This window comes from Pseudoliparis swirei, chromosome 8 (assembly GCF_029220125.1).
Source record: "Pseudoliparis swirei isolate HS2019 ecotype Mariana Trench chromosome 8, NWPU_hadal_v1, whole genome shotgun sequence".
Lineage (NCBI taxonomy): Eukaryota > Metazoa > Chordata > Actinopteri > Perciformes > Liparidae > Pseudoliparis > Pseudoliparis swirei.
This window is the reverse complement of record NC_079395.1, coordinates 20324033-20351488: the sequence shown is the minus strand read 5'-3', so window position 1 is coordinate 20351488 and position 27456 is coordinate 20324033. Positions and strand designations below refer to the sequence as shown.

The 27456-nt window shown below is 44.6% G+C and overlaps 1 protein-coding gene across 1 annotated transcript; it reads left to right on the top strand.

Moving 5' to 3' along the window:
- Positions 1-611: 611 nt before the first annotated feature.
- xrn1 (5'-3' exoribonuclease 1) lies at positions 612-26606 on the top strand. Its single transcript, XM_056420743.1, has 41 exons — positions 612-829; positions 4377-4609; positions 5247-5344; positions 6445-6554; positions 6652-6762; positions 6855-6940; positions 7071-7158; positions 7302-7470; positions 7668-7735; positions 8433-8570; positions 8905-9050; positions 10014-10103; positions 10779-10935; positions 11028-11147; positions 11249-11418; positions 11744-11861; positions 11989-12084; positions 12409-12512; positions 13192-13326; positions 13422-13584; positions 14269-14382; positions 14478-14576; positions 14666-14781; positions 15453-15599; positions 16013-16102; positions 16233-16368; positions 16509-16565; positions 18231-18363; positions 18441-18510; positions 19077-19263; positions 19355-19447; positions 19530-19601; positions 19850-19882; positions 19983-20063; positions 20183-20320; positions 20444-20573; positions 20659-20831; positions 22443-22559; positions 22706-22808; positions 22937-23130; positions 26243-26606. Exons 1-41 carry the CDS (start codon positions 755-757, stop codon positions 26591-26593), a joined length of 5109 nt encoding a protein of 1702 aa, XP_056276718.1. The 5' UTR covers positions 612-754; the 3' UTR covers positions 26594-26606.
- Positions 26607-27456: the final 850 nt, after the last annotated feature.

The window sequence follows — 27456 nt, the reverse complement described above, 5'->3', positions numbered from 1 at the left end:
TTTGTAGCAGCAACAAACAAGGCCACAATATATACAATACACTAAAATAAAAAAGCAATGCCACGATTATGACAACAAACTATTCATGATTATGAAAAATGTATTTATTTGTATGCGTGTCACTTGCATAACTCCAAAAGTATTAAACCGAATCGCATGAAATTTGGTGGGATGATTGGTTATTGTCCGGGGACCATTTGATTAGATTTTGGTATCGATCGGGTCAAAGGTCAAGGTCATGAAAAGGTCAAAATCTTCTTGAATCGCATGACATTTGGTGGGATGATTGGTTATTATCCGGGGACCATTTGATTAAATTTTGGGATCGATTGGGTCAAAGGTCAAGGTCATGAAAAGGTCAACATCTTTTTTTCCCTTCAAAATCTTCTTCTTTTTACCATAGTCAATTTCTTTCCAATTGGCATGCAACTAATGCCAAAATGTTCATAATTCAATGCTCAATCTTGTGATATGCGAATGTATGCGCTCTACCGAGTGCCCGTTCTAGTTATTTATAGATTGATACAAACAAACAAATAACGGAACGGATGTTCTCACAGTAGCGGCGGAGGGATTTCGCAGACGGACCACTGACTAGTGGCAGACGGAAACAAAACCGGACTCTCCTCAGCAGGTTCTCATGTTACCCAGTGAAACCGTGGTCGCATCCAGTTACCCCCGCACAGCTAAACGGCTCCTCTCAGACCGGACTGTTTACTGATTTGACCCACAGGTCCAGACTTTCGTGGTGAAGATGGGAGTGCCGAAATTTTACCGATGGATCTCGGAGCGCTATCCTTGTCTCAGTGAAGTTGTCAAGGAGCACCAGGTAACAGACCAATGGTGGAAAGTTGTTCGCTTCACGAGCCTCTCCTGCCGTAAGCTGTGGTGCTAGCTTAGCTAGCTGGCGGCTATCAGCGAGCTAAGGACGTGGTTCGCGGGCCGTGAAATAAAATGCTCACTAATACTTGGTGACACGGCTCTTAGCAACCCCTCCTGAATATCATTATTGAATTTCACGCAATAAAGCTAGACGTCACGTTTACCGAATCCCAAGACGAACTCGCTTCCTCTGTCGCTACCATCTTGGCTTACGTGGAACGTTACACGCAGGGTCAACGTACATGCGAGTTCCCACGGTACTATCGGGCTGTTTGGGCTCTTTGTTGGGACTAGAACATTCAGAAACAACCCCCCGCACCTCACACTAAACCCCTCACGGTCGACTGAGCTCACCTACTTTTTCAAGAAGGAGATAATGAAACTAACGTTAGTCGCCAGCTAGGTTAGCTAGTTACTTTCAGCCACCGTAGCTCTGAAACGCGAATGTTGTTATTTTAAAACGGAGTAATTGTGCAGTTCAGCCCGTATCTGCTCTAGCTTACACTAAGGGGGAGTTAGTTAATCGTATATTATGGTGTTAGGGTCACTTTAGCTGAGCTGGAACTGATTTAGTTAGCGAGCTAGTTCCCAGAGTCGTAAAAGGCAGATGGTGTTTCAGAGCTCCAGCTGCAATTTCATCAGCTGGACGTGGCTGTGTCACGCATTGCGTAAGTCAGCTTTGACACGCTTAAGACAATAACAAAATATGTTTTTAAAGCTGGCAGTCTGGTATAGGATGGATATGGAGAAGATGTATTTTGTGTGCCTTTTTCTTGACAGTTAAGGTCACTGCAAAGCTCTGATTTCATTTTGCCCCTCTTTTACTGCAGCCTGAATGTCATGGATAAATACATTACATTATACGTCATTAAGCTCACTTTTTCCCCAAAGCGACTTACAATAAGTCCATTGAAACCATGAGTACAAACTCGGAACAACAAGAATCAAGAAAGTAACATTTCTTTAAGAAAGCCAAACTACAAAAATGCCATAATTAATACCATAAGAAAGTGCTATTCAAGGGCCACTGAAGTGCTAATCTTCTCTTTTTTTCAAGGTATACAAAGAAAAGATTTGTTTTTAGTTTCTTGCGGAAGATGTAGAGACTTTCTGCTGTCCTGATGTCAGTGGGGAGCTGGTTCCACCACTGAGGAGCCAGAACAGCAAACGGTCTGGATTTTATTGAGTGATTAGCTCGGAGTGATGAAGTCACAAGTCGATTGGCTAACAAGAGGTATTGGCTAACTACAGACCGATCTCTAACCTCCCCTTCCTCTCCAAGATCCTTGAGAAAGTGGTCGCAAATCAGTTGTGCGACTTTCTACATCATAATAGTTTATTTGAGAAATTTCAATCAGGATTTAGAAAACAGCACCGAGACGGCACTGGTGAAAATTACAAATGACCTCTTAATGGCAGCAGATAAAGGACTCCTCTCTGTCCTGGTCTTGTTAGACCTTAGTGCTGCATTCGACACCATTGACCATGACATCCTGTTACAGAGACTGGAGCAGTCGATTGGCATTTCAGGCACGGCACTAATTTGGTTTAAATCCTATTTATCAGATCGATCTCAGTTTGTATTTGTAAACGATGACGCCTCGATAACCACCAACGTTAATCACGGAGTTCCACAAGGTTCTGTGCTTGGACCAATTTTATTTACCTTATACATGCTTCCTTTGGGCAATATTATCAGGAAACACTCCATAAACTTTCATTGTTATGCAGATGACACTCAACTATATTTATCGATAAAACCAGAGGAGAGCAACCAACTCTGTAAAATTCAAGCATGTCTTAAAGACATAAAACATGGATGACCTGCAACTTCTTGATGTTAAACTCAGACAAAAAGCAACTAATTTTAATCGGCCCTGAGCACCTCAGAGATCAATTATCTGGTGATGTGGATTCTGTAGACGGCATTGCCCTGGCATCCAACACCACTGTAAAGAATCTTGGCGTTATCTTTGATCGGGACTTGTCCTTTAACTCCCACGTAAAGCAAATCTCAAGGACTGCATTCTTTCATCTACGTAATATTTCAAAAATCAGGCACATCTTGTCTCAAAAAGATGCAGAAAAATTGGTTCACGTTCGTTACTTCTTGACTGGATTACTGCAACTCCTTATTAGCAGGCTGCTCTAATAAATCTCTTAGGTCCCTCCAGTTGATCCAGAATGCTGCAGCTCGTGTTCTCACTAAAACTAAGAAAAGAGATCACATCACTCCTGCACTAGCTGCTCTGCACTGGCTCCCAGTAAAATCAAGAATCACTTTTAAAATTCTTCTCTTAACCTACAAAGCCTTGATTGGTGATGCTCCATCATATCTTAAGGAGCTTGTCGTACCATATTGCCCCACTAGAGAGCTACGCTCACTAAATGCGGACTACTTGTAGTTCCTAGAGTCTTAAAAGTAGAATGGGAGCCAGAGCCTTTAGTTATCAAGCTCCTCTTTATGGAACCAGCTTCCAATTTCAGTCCGGGAGGCAGACACAGTCACCTCGTTTAAGAGTAGACTTAAGACCTTCCTCTTTGACAGAGCTTATAGTTAGGGCTGAATCAGGTTTGCCCTGGTCCAGCCCTTGATATGCTGCTATAGGCTTATAGCTGCCGGGGACGTTTTAGGATGCACTGAGTACCTATCTCCTCTTTTTCTCTCCTTAAGGATGAATTTTCATCTCTCAATCACACGTTACTAACTCTGCTTTCTCCCGAAGTCCTTTTGACTTTACGTCTCATGGGGTCATCGGACCCTATGAGACGGCATAGATCCTATCTGCCTGATGGATCGTCTGGGTCGTGGAATTCCTGCTCATGACTACGCCACTGTCCTGTTGAGACTCCGCCCTCCTCCTCCCCACCGCCATCTGCCTGATGGATTGTGGAGGTCTCCATCGTGGAATATGCCTACTATGAACTATTCATACACTCTGTCATATTCATTGAATGTATTTTAACTCTAAATCTGTCCTTCTGTACACATTACATCTATTGCATCTGTCCATCCTAGGAGAGGGATCCTCCTCTGTTGCTCTCCTGCAGGTTTCTTCCCTTTTTTTCCCCCCTGAAGGGTTATTTGGGAGTTTTTCCTGGTCCGATGTGAGGTTTTGGGGCAGGGATGTCTATGTGTACAGATTGTAAAGCACTCCGAGACAAATTTGTAATTTGTGAAATTGGGCTATACAAATAAACTGAATTGAATTGAATTGTTGCTGAGCAGAGTGCTGGGGTGTATGGTTAGACCATGTCCTGGATGTAGACGGGGCCCGATCTGTTCGCAGCAGATCGTTTTGGTTCTTGGTGTATATCAGGCTGGAGGAGACCAGTAGATGAGTTGCCCCCATCCCCCCTGTTAACTCAACCAACCAATGAGTTGGTTGGCGAGTTAGACAAAACTGCACTGCAATATATCTGTTCGCTGCTGAGATCTATTCCAGGCAGCCAGGGAACAATTAATGACGCATCCCCTGTTCCTTTTTCCTCAGATTCCAGAGTTTGACAACCTCTATCTGGACATGAACGGGATTATACACCAGTGCTCCCACCCAAACGATGAGGATGTGCACTTCCGCATTTCCGAGGAGAAGATCTTCGCGGATATCTTCCACTACCTGGAGGTGCTCTTCCGGATCATCAAGCCTCTCAAGGTCTTCTTCATGGCGGTGGACGGCGTGGCGCCGAGGGCAAAGATGAACCAGCAGAGAGGCCGACGATTCAGGTAGGGGGAAGGGGCAGCAAAACACAGACATTATCTCCTCTGTTTGTGTGTGTGTGTGTGGTGATACCCAGAGTGGGGTCAACTGGGGTCATATGACCGAGCTCCATGAACTTGTACCAGACCTGATTTTAGTGTTGTTGTGGCTGTCTGCCGTTTGTTTTGAACACTGTTCATATGTTATAAACATAGGATTAATTCATTTTACTCCTACATTATTTAAATCTTGCATTATTCTTTTCATATATATTTATGCAACCTTGCAGCCCTCTCCTTTGGAAATCCTCCTCCTCTTGGCCTCAAACACAGTTCAATGTGATTTTTCAGTTTAGGTTGTTGCGGTAGCTTTTCTTTTCTTGCGAAGACCAAATGACGACCAATGACATTGCAATGAACACAATGCCGACTCGAGTGTACAACGTGGAACATTCACTTTTTACTGATCTGATCAATTCAACACATTTTTGCAAATGCATTGTGCCTCTGGTATAATTCTGAGACATTTGTGGTGCAGCTTTACACGGCGGAATGAGCCTCCAGACACTTGCTTTGGTAAAGACGGAAGAAACCAGACATGAGGCTGAGGCTCACCAGCTTTCTCTTTCCTCTCTCTCTCCCTCTCTCTAATCTGTGCGTCCAGGTCGGCCAAAGAAGCAGAGGACAAGATAAAGAAAGCTCTGGATAAAGGAGAAGTGCTTCCCACGGAGGCTCGCTTTGACTCCAATTGTATCACTCCCGGTAGGAAAGGCTCTGCAGCTTTACACAAAACCAACATCGCACATCACAATACCGTTCCACATTAACAGGTAAACATCTCTAAAAGAGTGTAGACTATTTCTCTAAATGCATTTCGCAACACAAGCGTTTGAGAATTATACGGCGGGTTTCTTCTCGACTCTCTACGCCACACACTCAGAGTTCCGCTTGACTTGCTTTGCTGGGACCCATTTCTTGTACCTGGCTAATATAGTTAGCGGGATCATTTTCAGGATATGATTTCATGAGTCAGGCTTTTCGGTTTGATGGAGCAAGTGCTGCAAAATCACCATAGCAACGCATCAAAACATTTTAACCTGCTCGACCCTTCCCCCTTTTGAAGTCGGATTAACAAGATAGTTTGAGCGCGAATCAGCCTTTGAGAAACCGAGATGTCAAGCATCGGGTTAATTTAAGCTGGATAATAGGACTCTTGATCGACTAAGTTGAACCACGCACAAGAAATAGGTTCACTGTGGTTCATACGCACTCAGCTGGTTGCTTTTTTCATTTTCCTTTGGCTCTGATTGTTTTGGTCGGTGCGAACACCCTCAATGGAACTGGTGCAAACCAAAGTAACGCTTCACAGTGACGTTTGGTGAGCGTCAATCGTGGCGCGAAAGCAGTCGACCACAGACGAAACAAATACATGTGGCTCTGCTCACAACCAGACATTTTTATTTAAACTAGTGCTGTGAAAAATAACGCGTTAATTAAATTACAGGATTAACTAGTTTTTTTTAGCGCATGCGCAGAATGAGCTTCCAATCCGTCTGTTGTTGGTCGTCTCGAACCAGCAGCATGTCATTCTGTCTTAACACTACTCCGATCTCCGTCTCGCGCGGCTCAGAGCTCGGATGCCGGCGTGTGCGCGCACATCGGGACGAAAAAAAGTCACTTGTACCCCCCCCCCCCCCCCCCGTCAACAACTCTTCTCGGAGCTCTTGCCTGTCTTGAGAGCCCTGTAAATGTATATATGTGATTAATCATGATTAATCCACAGAAACCTGTGATTAACCTGATTAAAATGTTTTATTGTTTCACAGCCCTAATTTAAACATTTTCTTTCATCCATTTTCCAGGCACCGACTTCATGGCACGCCTACAGGAGCAGCTCAAGTATTTCGTCCACACCAAGGTCTCCGGTGACCGGATGTGGCAGAACGTCAACGTCTACCTGTCGGGTCACGAGGTGCGTTGGCGGCACGCTCGAGTTGATATGTCTCTTCCGATGTCTCTTTGTGCAGCGTTTGCATTTATCTTCTCCACCACCTTTCCCCCCTCCACAGACTCCAGGGGAGGGAGAGCACAAGATCATGGAGTTCATTCGCTCCGAGAAAACCCAGCCAGATCACGACCCCAACACCCGCCACTGCCTCTACGGCCTGGATGCTGACCTGGTAGGATTGGGTGGGGGTGGGGGTGGGGGGGGGCATCATTGCTCAAGCCCCCCAAGTGGATCCTGATGCCGCCTCCCCCCTCTGTCTCCTAGATCATGTTGGGGTTGACAAGCCACGAGCCAAATTTTTCCCTGCTCAGGGAAGAGGTCCGCTTCGGGGGGAAGAAAAACCAGAAACGGTCTTCTTCAGTTTCTTTTTAAAAAATTTAATTAATTAATTTTTTTATTGTTTTATTTCATGTTTTGTTTACCCGTCTGTCGCGTTCCACCAGTTTTAATTTATTATCTCTGGACCCTCTTTTCTTTTAGAATAACGGCTCCAGAGGAGACAACTTTTCACTTGCTTCACTTGTCTCTGATGAGGGAGTACATCGACTACGAGTTCTCTGAGCTCCGGGTGAGAGAGAGATCGAGACACACACACACACACTATGAGGATCATCATGAACAGCCTTATGGTTTTAATGGATGTTTTTGTGCCTTTAAAAAAAGATATATTCCATGTTACAGGATTGTATAATATTATGTTTATTTTTTCAGAATCATATTGGTTCTAATTATGATTTGGAGCGAATAATAGACGACTGGATCCTCATGGGCTTCCTGGTGGGCAACGATTTCATCCCTCACCTCCCCCACCTTCACATCAGCCACGACGCTCTGCCGCTGCTGTACAAGACCTACATCAGGGCCCTGCCCACCATGGGGGGTGAGAGACGCCCACTTTTTTTCAAATAACCGTTCAAAATGTTGCGTGTAAATATATAGATGGGTGTTTGTCGTGGCCTTTGGAAGCCGTTTCAAGGGTTGCTCATGTCAAATCGTCTGTGCATGTCGTGTACAATGTCGAAGCGTGTTCTGCGTCCTATGAGTTCCACCTCAACTGACTCCTGTGTTCTGACTCAGGCTACCTGAATGAAAACGGCCACTTGAACCTGAAACATTTTGAGAAGTACATGGAGAAGCTCGCTGAGGTGAGGCACACTGTCCACAGATCCACTTCTGATTATTTTCAAGTTTGACATGCATCCTTTTCAACTTGCACCTTTTTAAAATAGGAATTCATATTCATTTAGTTTGGCTTTGAATTATGCTGAAAAATTTATTTACGAAGTGAATTCTACTGTATAAATAGGCACATGATTAACATAATACAAAATTGTAGAAAAAGTATCCAAAGCAGAATATTTCACAATAATTAAATGGCAAGAGAATTTTTCAACCTCTTTTTGCATTTCCTTCCAAATTGGCTCAAAACACAATATTATATACTATATATAATACTCTATTTTTTATTTCCGGGATGCACATTTAGTTTCTTATGGCTTTGGAGTCTCGATTTTCTCAGTGGCAGACAGAATAATGAAATGGAGGCTTATAGGGAACCGAAATGCATCCGTCGTCATTATTCTACAGCCGCTGCATTCACTTCACTGACGACTGGCGACTGTGGGTCAGTGGTTAGCAGGTCCGTCTTTGAATCAGGGGGTTGGAGGTTCGATCCCCGTCCTAGTCGATGTGTCCTTGAGCAAGACACTTAACCCCGAGTTGCTCCCTGTAGCTGCGTCTACAGTGTATGAATGTAACATAATCGTCTCGTACTACTTGGAGAGAATTGTTGCGTTCAGTCTGCAAAGAAGTTGTCTCACAAACTTTACTTCCTTCTTTCAGTTCGACCGGGAACATTTCAGTGACATCTTTGTGGACTTGAAGTGGTTTGAGAGTAAAGTCGGAAACAAGTATCTGAACGAGGCCGCCGGACTAGCGGCAGAAAAGGAAGCTGCCGCTAAAGCCGCAAACAAGAACAAGGTCTGCTATGACTTTTTATATTATTCATGGTTCGTACGGTCATGGAAAACCTGGAAAAGGAATTTAAAAACGTTTATTTCCAGGCTTGGAAAAGTCTTTGGAGAAAATGATATCCTATAGAAATGTGTTCATTTACACAGTTTTGATTAAAAGAATGAACATTTCTTTAAATATTTATTCTTTTAATTAAACTATTGTCTCTCATTCATTTGTGTCATTTAAGGTACTGAGATTTCACAAAATGTTTGGTCATAGAAATTTGGTTTATAGTCATGGAAATCCATCGGTCAACATGTTTATGAACCCTGTTTATTACGTGTGTGTGTGTGTGTAGGATTTTACCTTGACAGAAAGAGTGATTGGAGAAGGAAAGGAAGGTGTCGCCGAAGAGGAGGAGGAGGAGGATATGTTTGAAACTGAATTCAGACAGTACAAGCGCACCTACTACATGACCAAGATGGGCGTGGATGTGGTGTCTGAGTGAGTGCATAGAAAGCCTGATCCTCGCACCACAATACTAGCCCGCAATGTCCAAAAGTAACACATAAAGCGTCACCCTCCACACTGGCATTAGCCCGATGACGCAACAGATAATACATTTAGTTGCGATGGTCTCTAAATCGTCTCGCAGTAAGCAAGTTGCAATTTTCAGCACAATCATTTTTAAAGCTATTGAAGCTCCGAAAGTTAAGAACAATTTAAATTTTTTTTCTGTTGATACATTTTCTACAGTATTATCTAAAATATTTGTACTCCTGTGTTTTATCACTTAATAACCATTGCAAAAGTGTTTTCCAGGATAAAGTTTCAATGTTCCTTACACACACAAAAAAAGAAGTAATGTTGGCATGTTAAATTCAGTTTATTTTGTATAGCCCATTATCACAAATTACAAATTTGCCTCTACACATATGGCAACCCTGTCCCAGGACCTCACATTAAATCATGTTAAAATAGTGTTGTTGTAATACTCATCTCGGACACTAGAGGCCACTACCCAGTGTTGTAAATGGGATCAAAATACCATCTCGTTTTCCTCCAGGTGACTTTTAATTGACATAACTTGCATTTTTCAAAACTCATTTTTACACACAATACATGTTGTGTTTAGAGTGCATGTTGTAATAAAAACACAGTTTTTACAGAAGAATACAATTTCATAATTAACTAAAATAATTCTGGCAACAACTTTTTTTTCCCATATGTTTTTAAATCATAAACACAGAAATGACTTTCCTCTTATACCTTGGTCGAGTGGTCCTTTTATACTAAATGTTTTGGTCGGTGCTTGTGAAGTTTAGTCGCCCGTCAGCTGTTCAGAAACATAATTTGAGAAATGAATGGACAAATATATTTATTGATTTTAACTTCTTTTTTTTTAATGAATATTTAATGCCCATACATCAACTTGCAAGCAACCCTGACATATTCTCTCTTTTGCAGTGACTTTCTAGCCACGCAGGCCAAGTGTTACGTGGAAGGCATCCAGTGGATTCTACACTACTATTACCACGGTGTTCAATCCTGGAGCTGGTGAGAACTGCTTTCTATGTATTCTCTAGTTCATTAATTTGGATTATGTCATAAATGTTCTTGAGAAGTGCGGGAGTATCGGAGAGCTTCGCTGGAATCTACGGTCCATAAAAAACGAGTCAGAAAGAAATACAATTGGGGTTCGTACGGTCAGGGAAAACCTCGAAAAGTCATGGTATTTTTAAATGGTTATTTCCAGGCCTGGAAAAGTCCTTTTACATTTTTTTTTGAAATCCCCAAAGTTTTTGGAAAAGTCATGAAAATATGCATATTAATATGCTTTTAAAAGAATGACACTCAAAATATAAACCAGCATACACTCATTTTTTACACTGCAAGGGAACGCACCTTAACTGAAAAGACATAAATGTTTATTCTTTTAATAAAACAATTGTCTCATTCAATTGTGTCATTTACGGTTATACTGTATGCTTTGGAATTCTTATTGTTACTTCAAATACTACATTTTCTCATATTTTTATGTATACACTGAGATTTCTAAACGGTTTTGGTCATGGAAATCCATTGGTCAACATGTGTATGAAGCCTGTACAATGTTTTGAGTCATTTCAGCACTGTTATGGAAAGTAATTCAAAAACCCATTAATGTATAGTTGGTAAGAACATCCAGCAATATTTAAATCATATTTAATAATGTCCGCCTGTCTTTTTTAGGTACTACCCCTACCACTACGCCCCGTTCTTATCCGACATCAGGAACATATCGGGGTTAAAGTTGACCTTTGATCTTGAGAAACCCTTCATGCCCTTCCAGCAGCTGTTGGCGGTCTTACCCGCCGCCAGCATGGAGCTGCTGCCCGAGAGCTACCGGGTAACGCACACATGACGCCGTCTGTACGCACACGCACTTCAAAATCCAAAAGTGGCATATAAAATGTGATTAACTTTTTAAAAATGTTACAGCACCTTATGACCAGTGAGAACTCCCCCATCATCGAGTACTACCCACTTGACTTTCAAACGGACCTCAATGGCAAGCAGCAGGAATGGGAGGCGGTTGTTCTCATTCCATTCATCGATGAGGTAAACACACACAGAGGAAAAAGCGCTCACGCAATTATGTTAAAAGGGCATACTCACGTGTGTGTGTGCGTGTGTGTGTTTCATTTCATTTCATTGAACAGAGGTGCCTACTAGCAGCCATGGACCCCTTCAATAACAAGATGACGAAAGAAGAGAAGGGCCGGAATCGCCACACGGAGTGTGCGGTGCATTCGTACAGCGCCGACCACGACTTCACGTACACCTCCAACCTGCCGCTGCTGTTCCCCGACATTGTCCACTGCCACGTCAGGTAGACACACACACACACACACACACACACACACACACACACACACACACACACACACACACACACACAGGGCCTTCTAGTAATCTAAGTACACGTGTTTTAACTCTGAGCTTTGATGGAATAGCTCGTGATGGAAGTCTATTTATCAAATTTATTCACACAACAGAAATGTCACACTTTTTTTTCATATACTTTTTTTCGATTCTTTACTGTGTTCCTGTCGCATTGCAGGTTCAGGAAGTAGCTTTTACTGTTTAGTTGGTGCGTACTTTCTCACACATTCGTTGGCTGCAGCATGTTGACCGTGTTTGTTTGTGCGCCACAGGAAAACGGACATCCCGATGGACGCCTGGCACGTGGCGTTGGACCACGTGTGCAGACGCTTCGACCGCTCGGCTCTGTACTTCTGTGGCTTCCCCACGCTGCAGCACATCAAACACAAGGTGTGTGTGTGTGTGAGAATATACAGTAGTAGACTACATGTAAGGAGAGTGATTAAGAATAATCTCCACTTTTCTTTGTCCCTTTTGTCTCCATGTCGCTTTCTTCTTACGGGCTGGACCCTTGTAGTTCTTCAAAAAGAAGAGTGGGGTGGTCGTGTTCCAGCAGAGCAGCAGAGGAGAGAACATGATGCTGGATATCCTCCCCAGCCCAGACGGCGAGCCGGTGAGCAGATCAGTGATTTACAAACTCTCCTTATTAGAAGGAACTGAGACACCGTGGTTTCCAATGCCTCCTGCCATAAATGTGACGGCCTTTAACTTTTTTTTGCTTCTGAGATCACTCCACGCCATTCAAAAAAACGTCAACACATTATTCTTTACTGTGAAAAGGTCAGAAAATAGGGAGCCGCATGTGGCAGTCCCATTGCAGTGGCGTTCATGTCAAAAGTGATCTATCTCTCTCTCTCTCTCGACATCTTAATGCAACACAGTCAATAAACCCTTCAACTGAACCCTCATTGAATCCTTTCCCTCTGTGTCTCTTCAGGTTTGTGACCACGTTGCCGCACACGTGCTGGGGAAGTCTGTGTTCGTCAACTGGCCACATCTCGAGGAGGCTCGCATCATCGCCGTGTCGGATGGACACGTCAAGTAAGTAACTGTTTCTGAGAGATTCAACAATCAGTGTATGAAGTTTTTGCCATATTAGAAGCATCACTGATTGTATGGAAAACATATCCCCCCCCCCTGTCAATAACAACTGAAAAGAAAAAGAGTGTTGATGGGGGGCAGATTTTTTACAATATTAGCTGGCGAATCCTTGGCCATAACTTCTCCCACTGCAGCGTGCACGTCCTCTGGCGCTGACTGCGTTTTTATGTCTGCGTGAAGCTAGGGTTGCACGGTGTCCCGATACGAAATGGTACCGCGGTGCCAGTACATTCAAAACGATATGGTTTTGCATATTTTTACGATAGATACTTCATTAAAATAGCGCGTGATCAGAGCGCACTCACTGCTCCGCTCCCTGTCGTGCTGCCTGCATGCATTGACTGCAAGGGGGCGGGGCTTCTCAGCGCTCACACACAGCGATGATCGCTGGGGAGATCGCCAGAGACAGACAAAAGGCCGACATAGCCGTGTAGTTTTCCTTAATATCTTGCTGTAGGCTAATACTAATATTAATGCCATTTGTTAAGTGTTGTCATCATATTTGTGGTGTCGTAAGTATCAGGTATCGGGATATTTCTGGCAGGTATCGTATCGAAGTTATAATTTTGGTATCATGACGACCCTACTTGAAGTGGAGTTATTTTTCCCCGTTTTGCAGGTTCTGTCTCGATGAACCACCTGGTGTCCAAATCGTGTATGACAGGCCCTCCACGCCTCCCCCCACCAAAGTCACCTGCCCTTCTGACAAGGAGCAGAAGGACTGGGTGAAGGATGTGCAGGGACTCACGGAATAGTAAGTCTCCATGAGAAGTTAAACTAAGGTAAAGCGTGACCTATTTCACGTGTGTGTGAGATTTGGTTCTTTAATGTGATTTGTCTTCCTCCCAGCTTCGTGAAGAGGAAAGGCATCATAGTACATGACACGTCGGTGGTTTTGTACGGCCAGTTGTTGTCGGGAAGGAAATACATCCCCAAAGCCAACGGGGTGGTGGAGCTTGAGAAGCAGTGGTCCAAGCAGGTCCTGCCCTTCGCCTACCAGACCATCGTTAAGGTACACGCCAGAAATGGGCACGCGGATAAGAGTCATCGGGGCCCGTGACCATGAATGTGACCAGTATGTTTCAACCCAAAAATCCCATTGAGATTAAAAATCTATTTTTCGAGGGTGACCTGGACAAGACAGGCGTCAACATAAGAAACACATAGTTACAAACAAAAACACAGAACAAGACGAGTTAAAAGAAACCTAACGGTTAAGAGACAGTGACATAACCAAGTTAATTTAAGAAATATATATATTATCAGAAGGTTGCGTGTTCAAATCACATCAGGGTCACCAATGTAGGATCGCGGGAATGAACGATATGGACAAAGTCACTTTCTTTGGCTGCACACCTCTGTGGCCGTTTATTTCCTCACACAAAACATTTCACCCGTGACACTGACACCTCGTGACCTTTAAACCCCTCGACGCCACCCCGTTGCCCAGCTCTTAAAGGGACCCGGTCACGTATCCTGCACACCACCCTACGAGTCTTGTGAATTATGTGCTCCCAACAGAGTCCCCTACACATTGATTTTAGTATTTAAATTTTAGTTTTTGAACTTTGAGGCCAGGGGGTGAAAGCATGCAGTTTTTATGCTCAGTCTCTCAGACATCTTGTTAACGGACACCGCTGAAGCCCCCCCCCCCCCCCTGTGTCTTTAAGCTTACCCATATTCCCTGTTTCTCCAGGACATCAAGGCCTTCTACTCGTCGGTGACCAGCTTCACAAGCTTAGATGAGCTCTTCCCTCCGGCCACCACCGTGTTCATGGTGGGCAACCCGTACTACGGCGCCATGGGCGAGGTAAGGGGGCCGCTGGATTCCCCAAGGAACCGTCACGTCTCTAAATGTCTCACCCACTGAATCTCCGCCCCTCTTTTTTGTTCCCCACTCCACAGGTGCAAGACTCGAGCGATGTCATCAAAGACGGCCGGGTGCGGGTCGTCTTCAATGTGCCGCACGAGCCACAGCTGGAGCTTCTGATCCAGAATCAGCACGTAAGAGACGATTCAACTGAGAGGTGACTCCTCCCCCACCCTATGTGTCCCTCACGTGCGCTTTCTTGCTCTTTTTTTCCACCCCGCAGAAGTACTGCGTGAAGTACAGCCCCGGGTACTTTCTGGCGTCTCGTCTCGGCATCACCAGCTACCTCGTGTCCCGCTTCTCGGGAAGCATCTTCATCGGCAGAGGCTCCAAGAAGAAGTGAGTGGTTCAAGCACAGGATTTATTTATGTAAAAAAAAAAAGGCACTTTCTCGGCGTGTTTTTTTAAATCTGAAGCCTAATTTCGGACAGATATGGAAATAAAGTTCCACGTAAGGCATACAACTGGAAGGCAGTGTTCCTGCCCGTTCTGTATTTTTCAGTGTCAAGGAGGGTTCTGTTGGTTCCACTGTAGCGTTGCACCCGTACGTTCAAAATGATACAGTTTTGCATAGTTTTAGTATCGATAGTTAAAATAATTATTCCGTGAATTAAGATGAAATATGAACTCTACAATTGCTCATACTTATGGAAGGCACTATGTAGTCATCTGGTCAGATACAGATAAAACGCCGATATAGCCATGTATAATCGATGCTATGATGGCACCATGACGTTTTCATTAATATCTTGCTGTAGGCTATTACTAATATTAATGACATGTTAAGTGTTCAAAAAGCAGGTGAGGAACAAGCTGGTAAAAAGGCAACCATTTATTTTATGTAGTACTATTATATATATATATAGATAAATATATTGTATCGTGATATTTATAGCAGGTATCGTTTCGAAGCTATAATGTTGGTGTCGTGACGACCCTATTCCGCTGATCCAAACCCCTTCCCCGCCCTCCCGCTGTGCACCAATGTTTCCCCCCTTCCCCGTTTGCAGCCCCTGTGGGGAGCAGAAGGCCAACGTGGGCCTCAACCTGAAATTCAACAAGAAGAACGAGGAGGTCCCCGGGTACACGAAGAGGACCGAGAAGGAGTGGCTCTACTCTTCTGCTGTGGAGGAACTGCTGGCGGAATACCTGGACAGGTAAACGACAACAAAAATAATCTGTGAGAACATTAATGGGATATTTAGAATTTATAGAAGTGGGGTTTCATGAAGTACTTATCCACAGTCGGAGGACTTACAAAAATGTAATGGTATGATAAAGAGCGTTGGTTCCAAGATGAAAAGGTGAACATATTTTTTAGTGTGCACTCAACTTTTTTTTGTACTTGGGGGTGTGCCAGCCCCCTCCACCTCCATCTACTCTAAGTAATTATGGATATGTACCTCATACTTCAAAACATTCCTACTTTTAGTGAGACCGTGAGGTCTGAGTTTGATGAAAAGCCGGATCAACACTGAAAGTCTGTTATAACTCCCTACAGGGGAAACATGTTTAGTTAAAAGATGCACTATTTCAACATTTTAAATCAGTTTTTTAATTGCTTTTCCAGATTTTCTGAAGTCTTCAACTTGGTGTCCAGAAACAGTCATGATGATGTTTTCTATGAAGATGACGTCTGGCCTGCCGAGGACCAGAACGGGTGAGAAAAAATACACACACACAAACGGAAGTTAATTTTCCCATGCCGTACCTCCTAATGAACTTTTCTCAGAAGTCATAGTTTGAACAAACTCTTTAACTTCTGAATTCACTGAATTCCCCCCCCGCAGTGCGGAGAAGGTTGGTGAGATCACCTCGTGGCTGAAAGGCCACCCGGTGAGCTCCATCGGCAGGACGTCGTGTGACCTTCTGGTGCTGGACTCTGCCATTATGGAGAGGATCGAGGATGCGGTGGAGAGAGCCAAGGTGACACATTGTCGGCGCGTTCAAAACCATCGCACAAACCATCACACGTCTACTCCAGTTACTCCGAGCAGACGTACCATTCACACTTCCTCTCTGTGTCTCTCTCTCTCTCTCTCTCTCTCCCACCGTCATTCTCTTAGGTGAAAAAGAGCACCAAGAAAGTCCGCGTGACAGTCAAGCCTCATCTTCTCTTCAGGGTGAGTGTGTCATGTATACAGTTTTGGGTTATGTTTACCGAACTTTTTAGCTGACTTCTTGCACACGTCACAAAATAATCTTCTAACCAATCAAATTAGAATGTGTTCGCAGCGCTTTAAGATCTTTTGAATCTGTCATTTAGCCAACGCATTTATCCAAAGCGACTTAGAATCATGTTGCATTCATACACCGTGGACACGGCTACAGGGAGCAACTCAGGGTTAAGTGTATTGCTTTTTATAATTGTTATGATTATCGTTATTATCATTTTAATCATTATTATTGATGTCCCTCTTGAACGCTATGCATCACATGTTATAAATGCATAAATAGGGTAAATGCATATCGACTGTTCAGACAACCAGTACATGAAGCTCGGCATAAATACAGTAACGTGGTCCTTTGGCACCTCTCAGAGGAAATGTGACCACATTGTACATTTTCACTATTTTTTTATAGTGAAACTATGATTTGAGGAATGTGTTTGTGTTCCAACATAAATGAAAGTCGGCACACCGAGTCAGTGTTGGGGGCTGGAAATCGTCAACTAATATTCTGTGTTTTAAATTAGTTTTTTCATTTTGTCCCAGGTGTAAATCTGCTATACTGATAATAATTAGGGCTGTCAATCGATTAAAAAAATGTAACTAATTAATCACACATTTTGAAATTCATTAATCGCGATTAATCGCGATTAAAAGTTGTTTTTCTTCTTTTTAAAGACAAAACTTCACACAGAGCTGTGTTTTCAAAGAGGCTCCAACCTATAAAGTGCCAGCGAGGGATTTAATGTTGTGGATGATAAATTGTTTCTTCAGTGAAACATCAGATTTGTAAAAAAAAGAAGTATATTGAGACCCCATTGGTCCTGTCATCTTTAACAATGAACAGCAGCAGAACCAGTGGCCTTGGTAAACTGACTGACATTCAAATATGTCACGTTAATCCTCTGGAGGCTGGGGGCATGTTCTCCATTTTACAAAAAAATTTAAATTCACCTTTTAAAGGCGTTTGCATATGGCACATCCCCACGTGTTATACATCAAACATTCCAGAACAATCTCAGCTCTCTATATATTGAGGCACATTGTCCTCGCGCCGTGTTCTCTGGTTCTCTGACTGACAGGCTGCTAATGAGCCTCACCTGTGTGGTGGGAGGTCCTTTGTGATTTACTGAGTGTTCATTGGTTGTTTTTTTCGCAAAATGTTGACAGACAAACGGATTGACAAATCACGTTGAAGGTTTCGTGTGACGAGTTATTTCCGCGCCGCGTCACCCGACACGTCGCCCCTCCGTTCCTCTGTGGATCAGAGGGGGAGACGGGAGGAAGGAGGAGCAAGAGGAAACCCGACTGATTCATCCACGAGTTTAAACTGATTTCTGCTCCTTATTTTCTCGGAGAAATAATTGTTTTAAAAACGGAAATGGTGTTAAACCGTACTGCCGCGGTTTGAAATTCAGGGGAGTGAAACAACTTCAACGAACACCGGAAGTAAACAAAGTTGCGTTATTTGCGTTAAAATATTTTAGTGCGTTAACGCGGCCAAATTAATCGCATAGATTAACGCGTTAACGCTGACAGCCCTAATAATAATATATCATTTTTTACCAATAATGGATAGTACTGACAAAGTATTGATTGTTTGTGTTTGTGTGTGTGTAGCCCTTGGAACAGCAGCAGGGAGTGGTTCCAGACCCGGACTCCGATTACCGCCTGTTCGACCGGGTCATCAACGCCAGGGAGAGTTTCTCCGTCCCACTGGGACTCCGGGGAACCGTCGTCGGCATCAAAGGAGGTAAGAAGACTTCTTCGTACCGTCGCAATGTGCACGCCACACACACTCTGACATGCCGTTTGTCCTTCTGCTTCCAGCCGAGCGCGAGGCCGAGGTCCTCTACGAAGTCGTTTTTGACGAAGAATTCGCCGGAGGTCTCGACATCAGGTAATCGCGTCTGCAGCGTTATCATTTGGCGGCGTTATTTCATGTCCAACAGAGCATAATTATAAATGGCTATATATATTGATAAAAGCCTCCCACTCTACATCCGTGATTTACGACTCATTCATATGACTCCTCCCTCTTCAGGTGTATGTCACATGAAGAGGGAGGAGTCGTAGGGTTCGTACGGTCATGGATTTTTTTTTTTTTCCAGGCCTGTAAAAGTCCTTAATTAAATCACAAAAGTTTTGTAAGAGTCATGAACATTTGTTATATTCACATGTTCATTTATGCTGAGTTTGAAATAATGAATATGTTTTGAAAAGAAAGACGCTCAAAATATAAACAGGCATACGCTTTTCTTTTTTCTTTCGTGCTGCGAGTAAACGCACCTTAACTGAAAGGTTCGGTGGCCATAGCAACAGTAGCTCGTGTATACACCGAGATTTCATAAAATGTTTGGTCCTGGAAATTTTAATTAAAGTCATGGAAATGCATTGGTCTATATGTGTATGAATCCTGTCTACATCAGAGTGATTTCTGATCCGGTCGTATGACTCCTTCTTCAGGTGCACGTCGCCTCGGGGTTACCGCCTCCCGCCCTGCGCGCTCATCAACATTTCCCACGGAGTGCGAGTAGATCACGGTTCCCACAAACTCACCGCCATCGTCAAACCTCAGCCGGCCACGGCCGCCAACTTCAACTCCCCTCGGCAGCTGAACCACTCTCCGCGGTCGCCCTTCATGTCGACACAGGTAAAGGGGGTGGAGCCACAGTGTTAGCCATTGTGTGTCCCGCCGCCGAGCCGTTTCTTTCCTCTTACTCCTTTTCGCTCTGTTTTCGCAGCATAACAATAAACAAGGCGTGGTGAAGCCGGCGTCCCAGGCCAACAACAGGAGCTCTCCCTCGAAGGGTCCCATCCAGAAACAACAGACCAAGGTAAGCGGGCTCCTCTGCTTGTGTACATCTAACTAATATACACATTTAGTTTTGTTCTCATTTTGTGTCTGTGTCTCCACAGGAGTACACAAATGTGTGGCAGTCTCTGCAGAACTCTGGTCCTCCCGTCAAGCCTCCTGCTCACTGGCACAACGTACGTCTGTGTGAGAGAGAGCTCATTTCAATTGTGAATGAGAAAGGACTAATATTGCACCATGCTGTTCATATTAGTTTGCATATTTGTTGTGATTTGAGGTTTGCAACTTTCGAACATTTTAATTTTTTTTCTACGTGAGATCATTTGATATTCTTGTGAAGTGTGGGCATATTTTATATATAAAATGGAACCATAATGCTTGCAGTAAAAATAATAACAGCAACTTTGTGCCTTTCCAAATCTAGGAAGGACTTTCCCAACAAGGGTCCAACAACACCGTAAGTACACACAGGTGTGTGTGTGTGTGCGCACACACGTTTGTGTACAGTGAGCTGTGTGTGAATATCTAGCTAGAATAATGGTGTGTGTACATTGCAGGCCCCAGTTGGCGGAATCAGACTGTTGAAGAAAAATGAAGACGCCAACTCCCTTTTCCCCCCTCAGAACACAGCCAATAAGGTACACACACACTTTAAATGGCCTTTTCCTTGACTTGGTTGAAGAGCCTTTCTAACTCTAAATGAAGACTTGTTTTAATTGATGAAGTGAGTGTTTTTTTCATATTTCTCTTGGTTTAGGCTTCCACTGAGTTTGAGGACCTGATCGCCAGTCTGAATATTTCCAAGGGCAGCCAGCAGACGCCACCCCCTCCTGCTCCTCCACAAGTGCCCCCCAGCCAATCAGATGGCCCGTTGTCCCCTCAGTCCTTCGCCATGGTGAGTGTCGCATGTCGTACGACGTCCGGGACACCTGGAAAGATCTGGAAGGACTAAGAACCCGTGAGAATGTGGTAAAGATATGAAGCGGGTTGTTGAGCTGGGTTTGTTTTGTTTCCGCAGAAGGGAACCCTGATGCTGAAGGAGATGCTGAAGATCGACGGCGCCGGAACAGGAAGTCCCTCCTCCTATCAGGAGGCGGCCGATACCGGCGGCCAGCAGCATAACAGGCGACGGTCCTCCAAAAAACTAGGTAAGTAACCAATTACTACACAACGGGTAAATGTACACAAACCCTTGTCTGTGTACAACTTAAGCCATGTCATCCCGTTTTCCAGCAGCCAATATGAACGCCCCCTTCGGCGACAACGCTGCATTAGCTTCCCCCTCATTGGCCGGCTCTTCCAACATCCCCATCACCGTGATGACAAGCAAGGCGTCGGAGCTGGCATGCGTCTGCGTGGGGCTGGGCATGGCGCCACCCGACTTCAGCTTTATAGGCAGCAGACAGGTTTGTCTCTCGTCTCTGGCTGCATGCTTTAAGGATCTCTGATTGGTCGCATCGGACTCAGTCCTTTTATTTCCAGTTAGATGTTGCCTGGCGACTCCTTACTAGCTAACCTTGAACAGATTGCTCAATTGTATATGATGATGATGATGGTTTATTTGTCGTTTGCTAGAGTACAGGTACAAAAGCATCGAAATTGCAAGAAAGGGTGGATGAAAGATTACAGCATAACATGAGGGAAGAAGGGAAACAACAACCCCCCGACTATGCCCCGAGAGGGGTACAGTGTGGGAGCAGGAAAAAAACACCTTAGCACATAAGCACATACATCTTAGACATGACTTGCAACGAGTAGGAAGGGGGGAGGGGAGGTAATCCAAAGACTGGGTGATCTAAGCCCAGCCATTGGGGGCAGAAGGTAACCAGCACCGACAAGCAGCCAGCCGGTCCAGCAGCCTTTCACGGCGCCAGCCACAGCCCCATCCTGTCAAACTGGGGGGACGAAGCAGGCGAAGGCGTGGGATGGGGGTAGTGAATGCATATCAGTGTGTTGAAGTTCGTGTGTGAGTGGCCTGGTACGTCGTCCTCCCCCAGGCCACAACGGACAGAGTTCTCAGTCCGCAAGATGGTCGTTGCCATGGAGATAGCCTTGAAGGGTCCTGGGGAGAAAACAACCACAGGTGTCTGTGGATAGGGGAAGGAATGAGAGATTCTCACTTCAGTGATCTTCGGGGGAGTTGTTGTTCCAGTAACGGCCTTGGCCAAGTCCCGTTCTGGTAGAGGGAGCCGAAAGCAGATAAGATTGGGATTGTTTGGTCTTCCAGTAGCTGCATTCAATTTGCGCAACTACTATTCCTCCATTTTCCTCCCATTTCCCAATAGGATTTCAAATCGATCCAATTTCGTCGGGCAGCCATAGGGGGCTCTTAACGGCTGTCACCGCTTCCTCAATTTTCCGATTAGCCAGGGCAACGCCAAATCCAAACAGCAGAAATCCTGTAATCATGTTTCCGACTAGGTAGATGTCTTCTACGTCCTGCTAGGCACACAACACGTCAACGCTCCCACGCGTCCATCGTGTAACCTGCCCGTCCCGGCAGGACGGGCAGGTTCCCCCGAACCCGAGCTTCTCGTCGAGAAGACGGTGTCAATTGCGTTGAGAGACCAGATGATCAGTTGATCGGTCCATGGTTTTTAGTTCGAAGAGCGATGAGGAGAGAGTCTCTCAAGTATAAAACAAGACATGACGATAGGAGCCAAGCAGGGAAGGGAAGGTCATGGGGAGGAGAGGGAGAGAAAATGCGACCGCCTTCGAAGAGAGCCAAAGAAGAGATGTTTGGGACAGTGTGTTTACTGACAGCTAATATAACTCCACGCAGCTCTGAGGCCAGAAACCGTTATTCTGTACCTTTAAAAAAAAAAAAAAAAAACTTGCCGTAACCAGCCTCAAGGCAGATTAAAAACAAGTGTTTTGAAGCCTTAACAAATGGTCCTGTTTGGCAAAGATGAGATGCACGCTGGCTCAGAGCCGGCAGACATACACGTAGAAAGTGTGTGTACGTATACATACATACATAACACATGCCCGATGGTTCACCTCCTCCCTCCCCACAGGGTCGGGCGTTCGTGTGTCAGGTGAAGCTGTCCAACGGGCTGATGGTTCACGGTCCTCAGTGCCAATCAGAAAGTGACGCCAAGGAGAAAGCTGCCTTCTTTGCCCTTCAGAGACTGGTACGACACACACACACACACTATGGAGTCATTTGTCATCCCATTGAGCTTCAGACAAGGTTTCCACTAACACATAACTTTGGGATTTGTTAATAATTAGGTTTTATTATTCAGATCTCTGTCTGTGTCCTCCTGCTCATCTGTAGAACTCAGTGGGCACTGGCTTTCCCCTCCCACCTCTATACCCGGGAATGGGTCAGATCCGACCCCCGCCTTTAGGAGCAATGACCTCCGTCTTCAACCAACAAGGTCGGTCTTCCTCTCCTTCCTTCAGAAACAACGTGTTACTACATAGACAGTTACTCGCTTCATTTGAACCTCCTGTGTGTGTGTGTGTGTACTGTGTGTTCTGTGTGTGGGTGTGTGTTGTCGTCCAGGTGGTCTGCTTCTGCCCGCCCAGGGTTTCGGCCCCGCTCCACTGTGGGGAATGCCGCTGCCTCCCCCCCATCACCCCCACCTCCAACAGAACCAGCCGTTCTTCGGGCCAACAGGAACCTTCCCCGGTGCCGGGCGCCCCCAGCCTGCAACGGCGCCGCCCATGGCCTCCCACAACCAGTTTATTCCGCTCCAGGTACGTCGGCGGAATACCTCGCTGTGTTTCTGTGGCGTGTGACGCATTCCTTGAGTTGTAACTCTCGGCAAGGCCATGTTTGGCCAAATATACACTTGTGGTAACTTGGGTTGGGTACAGGAAACCGGTGCCAATGTGCTACCCGGACCGAAACGCAGCGCACATTTCGGTGCTTCCTTCCGGTGCCTGAGCAGATTAAAATTGAACAAAACTATTGTTATGAACTCCTCTGGTGACTCCGCCCTGTCAGCAGGTTGCGGTAGCCTCTCATATTTAAGTTTGACAGCGGAGGCGTGCGCCGTATGTGACTACGTGAGCCCGTGTCGAGCACACCAGCGTCAGGCTGGACGCGATGGGGAGGCCGTCACCGGTCCCCCTGAACACGTGGAGACCGATGATGACGAGCAGCCTTAACTCAGATTAGTACCGTATCGTCTTGCATTCATAAAAGTAGCCCAAGAAATAATAAATAAGCCATTATAACCATGTTTAAGCTAGCTCGTAGCTAGCGCTAGCTACTAGCTACGAGCGTGACAGTCTGCTAGCAGATGTGTTGATGTACAGCGATCCCGGCTTTATACCCGGTGTTACCGGGAATATAATGACGGAGGAATAAAGACCGTGGGGCATCACTTTGTTTCAGTGTAACTCTCGCTGTCAGAAGCAAAACTTTATTTGTCATCTTCAGTACCTCTAATTGGTTGTTCTCTTTGCCCATCAAAACAGTGACAGGATTAACCCTATAAATATACATTCATAAAAACATATATATGCACATACATAAGTACACTATTTACATATGTGGCACCCTGGAAATTTTAAGGGCAAATCTGGTCAGAATTGTTATTGTATCTTGCCCCATCATCCTTATTTTCTTGTTATTATCATTTTAAACGCTTTGTGTTAACTTAAAACTCGCCTGCTTTCACCTGAAGCAGCTGCAGGGCGATACTCGTGTTCGCCAGTAGGTGGCAGTAGCGAGTTTTGCCATGACTGGCGCCGTAATTCTTGTTTCAACAAGTTAGACCAGCATATCACAGACAGTGACGCAGCTATTAATGCGAGTCTGTCTTGGTGTTTACAGATGAGACGCGTACACAAGCGCCATATATATATTAATGTTATGTTCGCTCGCTTTGGCGGTACTATATTTTGATAGTTATTAAGTGTGTAGTAGTTAAAGAAAAGACGGTTAATTAAGGCTAGCGCCGTTTAGCTAGCGGATGCTAATCGTGTTTTAGCATCAGTAACCTGGCCTGAGAATTCCATTCCATTGTCTCTGTCGTATGTCTGTGTTCTGGTTCTGTGACGTCGCTAGTGACGTCACGGAACACCGAACCAGAGTCTATAACTAGAAGTGATTTCCAGCAGGCTACAACAGCCCTTCTGTTTGCAATAAGATAAAAAAGAATATATACTTTACTTCTTTTTAAATATATATTATTATTTGTTTAATAATATTAAAATGAAGTAATATCAGGTTTCCTGGTGGAAGTCACTTCTTGTCAGTGCCTTTCATCTTCGTGATGTCACTGACAAGGTCGCCATGGAAACATTGTTACTGACAAATTGTGGGAACGAGTAACTGTCACTCCCTCACTGGTAAAAAAACCAATTTGTTGTATGTTTTAAATAAGATAAATATATATATATACGCATATATGTATATACATATATGCACATACATAAGTACATATTTACATATATATATATATTAGGGCTGTGAAACGATAAAAAAATTTAATCGGATTAATCACAGGTTTTTGTGGATTAATCATGATTAATCACATATTACCGATATTCTCGGTATATTTTGTGAGAATATAGAGATTTATGACAAAAGACGGATATATACATTTATACATTCTTCTATACAATGGTGCTGCAACTCAGCAGTTATTTAGCAGTTTTCTTCCATATGGAACATAAATACATCTTCATCCTAAACAGAATGTTTAACCCTCCTGTTACCTTTCGGGTCAATTTGACCCCATTCAATGTTTAATGTCGGTGTTCTTTGGGGTCAATTTGACCCCAGGCTGTTTTTCACTGTCAAACATATAAGAAATATCAACTTTTTTATTTATTTAAAGGGCTATTTAGGTAGTCAACAAACAAACATAAAGTACCTCACACTTAAACTTGGGAAGCAATATTAATTCTAATAATTTTCTGGAGGTTTTAATTGCTGGGGTCAAATTGACCCCGAGGGTAAAATATGTTCGTAAAGGTAACAGGAGGGTTAAACAGAGCATTTTTCTCTTGTTTGTCAACCATTAACTCCACCAAAGGTGGACAGATTGACAAGTGACTTTTTTTTTTTGCTCGGTCCCGATGCGCGCGCACGGAGCTCTGTGGCGCGCCAGACGGAGATCGATAAGTGTTAACGCAACGCGAAGAGACAGAAATGACATGCTGCTGTGGAGAGACGATCAACAACAGCCGTTTAGTTTAATAAAAGAACAAAGACGTGCTATAGAGAACATGTCAGGGGGCGGGCCAATCTCTTTAATGTCATGCGATCTACCAACACTACGCCGCGATCGACTGGCAGGTCGCGATCGACGTGTTGAGACCCTGATCTACAGGAAGTAAAAGTCGTCACAAGGTTTCCGGAGGTGAACCTGCGGAAGGATCATTACGATGAACAGACCGTCTGCATGAGAGCGGACAGAGTTCAGATTGAAGTGGTGGATTGGAAGCTCATTTTGCAAGTGACTTTTTTTTCGTCCCGACGACCAACAACAGACGGATTGGAAGCTCATTCTGCGCATGCGTTAAATGCGTTAAAAAAAAATAACTAGTTAAACCTGTAATTGAATTAACGCGTTATTTTTCACAGCACTAATATATATATATATATAGACGCATATATTGTGTTTGTTAACAGTCCGATATCCGTTGTTTGTCAGTGCTCCATGATAACGGCTTTTACAGAGAATATGGCCAAAGAGGTTTTTAATGTCCTCATTGTGCGTTTAAAAGAAAAAAGTATCAGTTCAGGCACCGTTTAGGCACCGGTATCGTTTTAAAAGTACCGGTTTAGCACCGGTATCGGAAAAAACCCAAACGATAGCCATCCCTAGTGGTAACCCGCCCCTTTTCCGAACAGGTGACGAAGAAGCGAGTTTCAGCCAACAAGAAGAGCCAGGACACGTGGGAGTTCTACAGCGCCGCCCACACAGTGTCCAGAAACCAGTCGCACAAGCCCCAGAACCAGCCCTTGGACCACTCGCTGGCTCAGGAGGAACCACAGGGCGGCCAGCCGCAGCAGCACGGCGCCAACAGCAACCACTCCCCGCCAAGTCCCGGCCCGGCGGACGCCGCTTCAGCGACGGCGGCGGCCTTGCACACGCCCCCTCGTCAAAGCATCCCAGCCACGGGCCACACCCCCGGCTCCTCCTCCAAGAGGAAGAACAGGAAGCTTGCTGTCAACTTTGAGGCGGCTAAAGTCTCCGAGTGATGAGCGTGTGTGTGTGTGCTTGTTGTTTTAAAGCTGCTGTTTTTAAGCCCGACTCGACATCTCTGATCAAAACCTCACAAGTGTGAACGTTTCGGTTCACAAAAATCGCTTCCACTTGAAACATTCTGCTCTTCATGCGTGAATGAAAACTGATCATGCCTTTTTTCTTTCTTCTTTTTTTGCAGCTTTGGCTTTTAAATCGTCCTCTCCAAGTTGATCAACGGCGCGTTTCATTTCGGCTAAAAAACCAACCCCATAAATTGTTATGAACATGTTTTTCCTTTAATGGCACCACACATGTGAAACTAGTACTACGTACGCGTTCTAGAACCGCCGAAGAAGAACCGGCGAAGTGAAGCACTGCCTTTTTTTTACAAAAGGACATCATATTCGTACATGTATGCATTTTAGAAAATAATCCCGGAACGGCTCAAAAGAAAAAAGGGGAGGAGTTTCCGCTGCCCAGGAGGCCCACGCGTTGATCTTCACTCGGTTCTCGGGGACGACGTCCTTCTTTTCTCTTTTTACGCCGTTGGTCTTTATAGAAGAAGTTTGACCTTCATGCGATGCCGGGATCATGAGCTTCTGTGTCTTAATCTTGCACGAAAACGTCCTTTTGGCCTTTTGTTCGCCTGCATGGAAACGTAGCATCCGCTGCGTGAGGTTTGGGTCAGCGATGTTTAATCGGTCCACGATTGATTTGAATGTTTCCCCTTTGTTTGTTTTTCCTGATCAAGTTTGACAGCTTGTTTGCTGCCTTGCTTTTTATACTGTTTTTGTTGTTGTTGAAAACACGGCCAAAGTAAAAAATAGTGGAATGCCCACGGTGCAGAATTATGTGAGAATCGATACACAAACGTGCA

Bases quoted from the DNA above. Each gene is read 5' to 3' on its own strand.
- xrn1 (XM_056420743.1), top strand. From the start codon at position 755: ATGGGAGTGCCGAAATTTTACCGATGGATCTCGGAGCGCTATCCTTGT. The intron at 11,862-11,988 runs GTGTGTGTGTGT...GGACCCTTGTAG, and splicing joins TGCAGCACATCAAACACAAG to TTCTTCAAAAAGAAGAGTGG. The intron at 20,832-22,442 runs GTTTGTCTCTCG...CCCTCCCCACAG, and splicing joins GCTTTATAGGCAGCAGACAG to GGTCGGGCGTTCGTGTGTCA.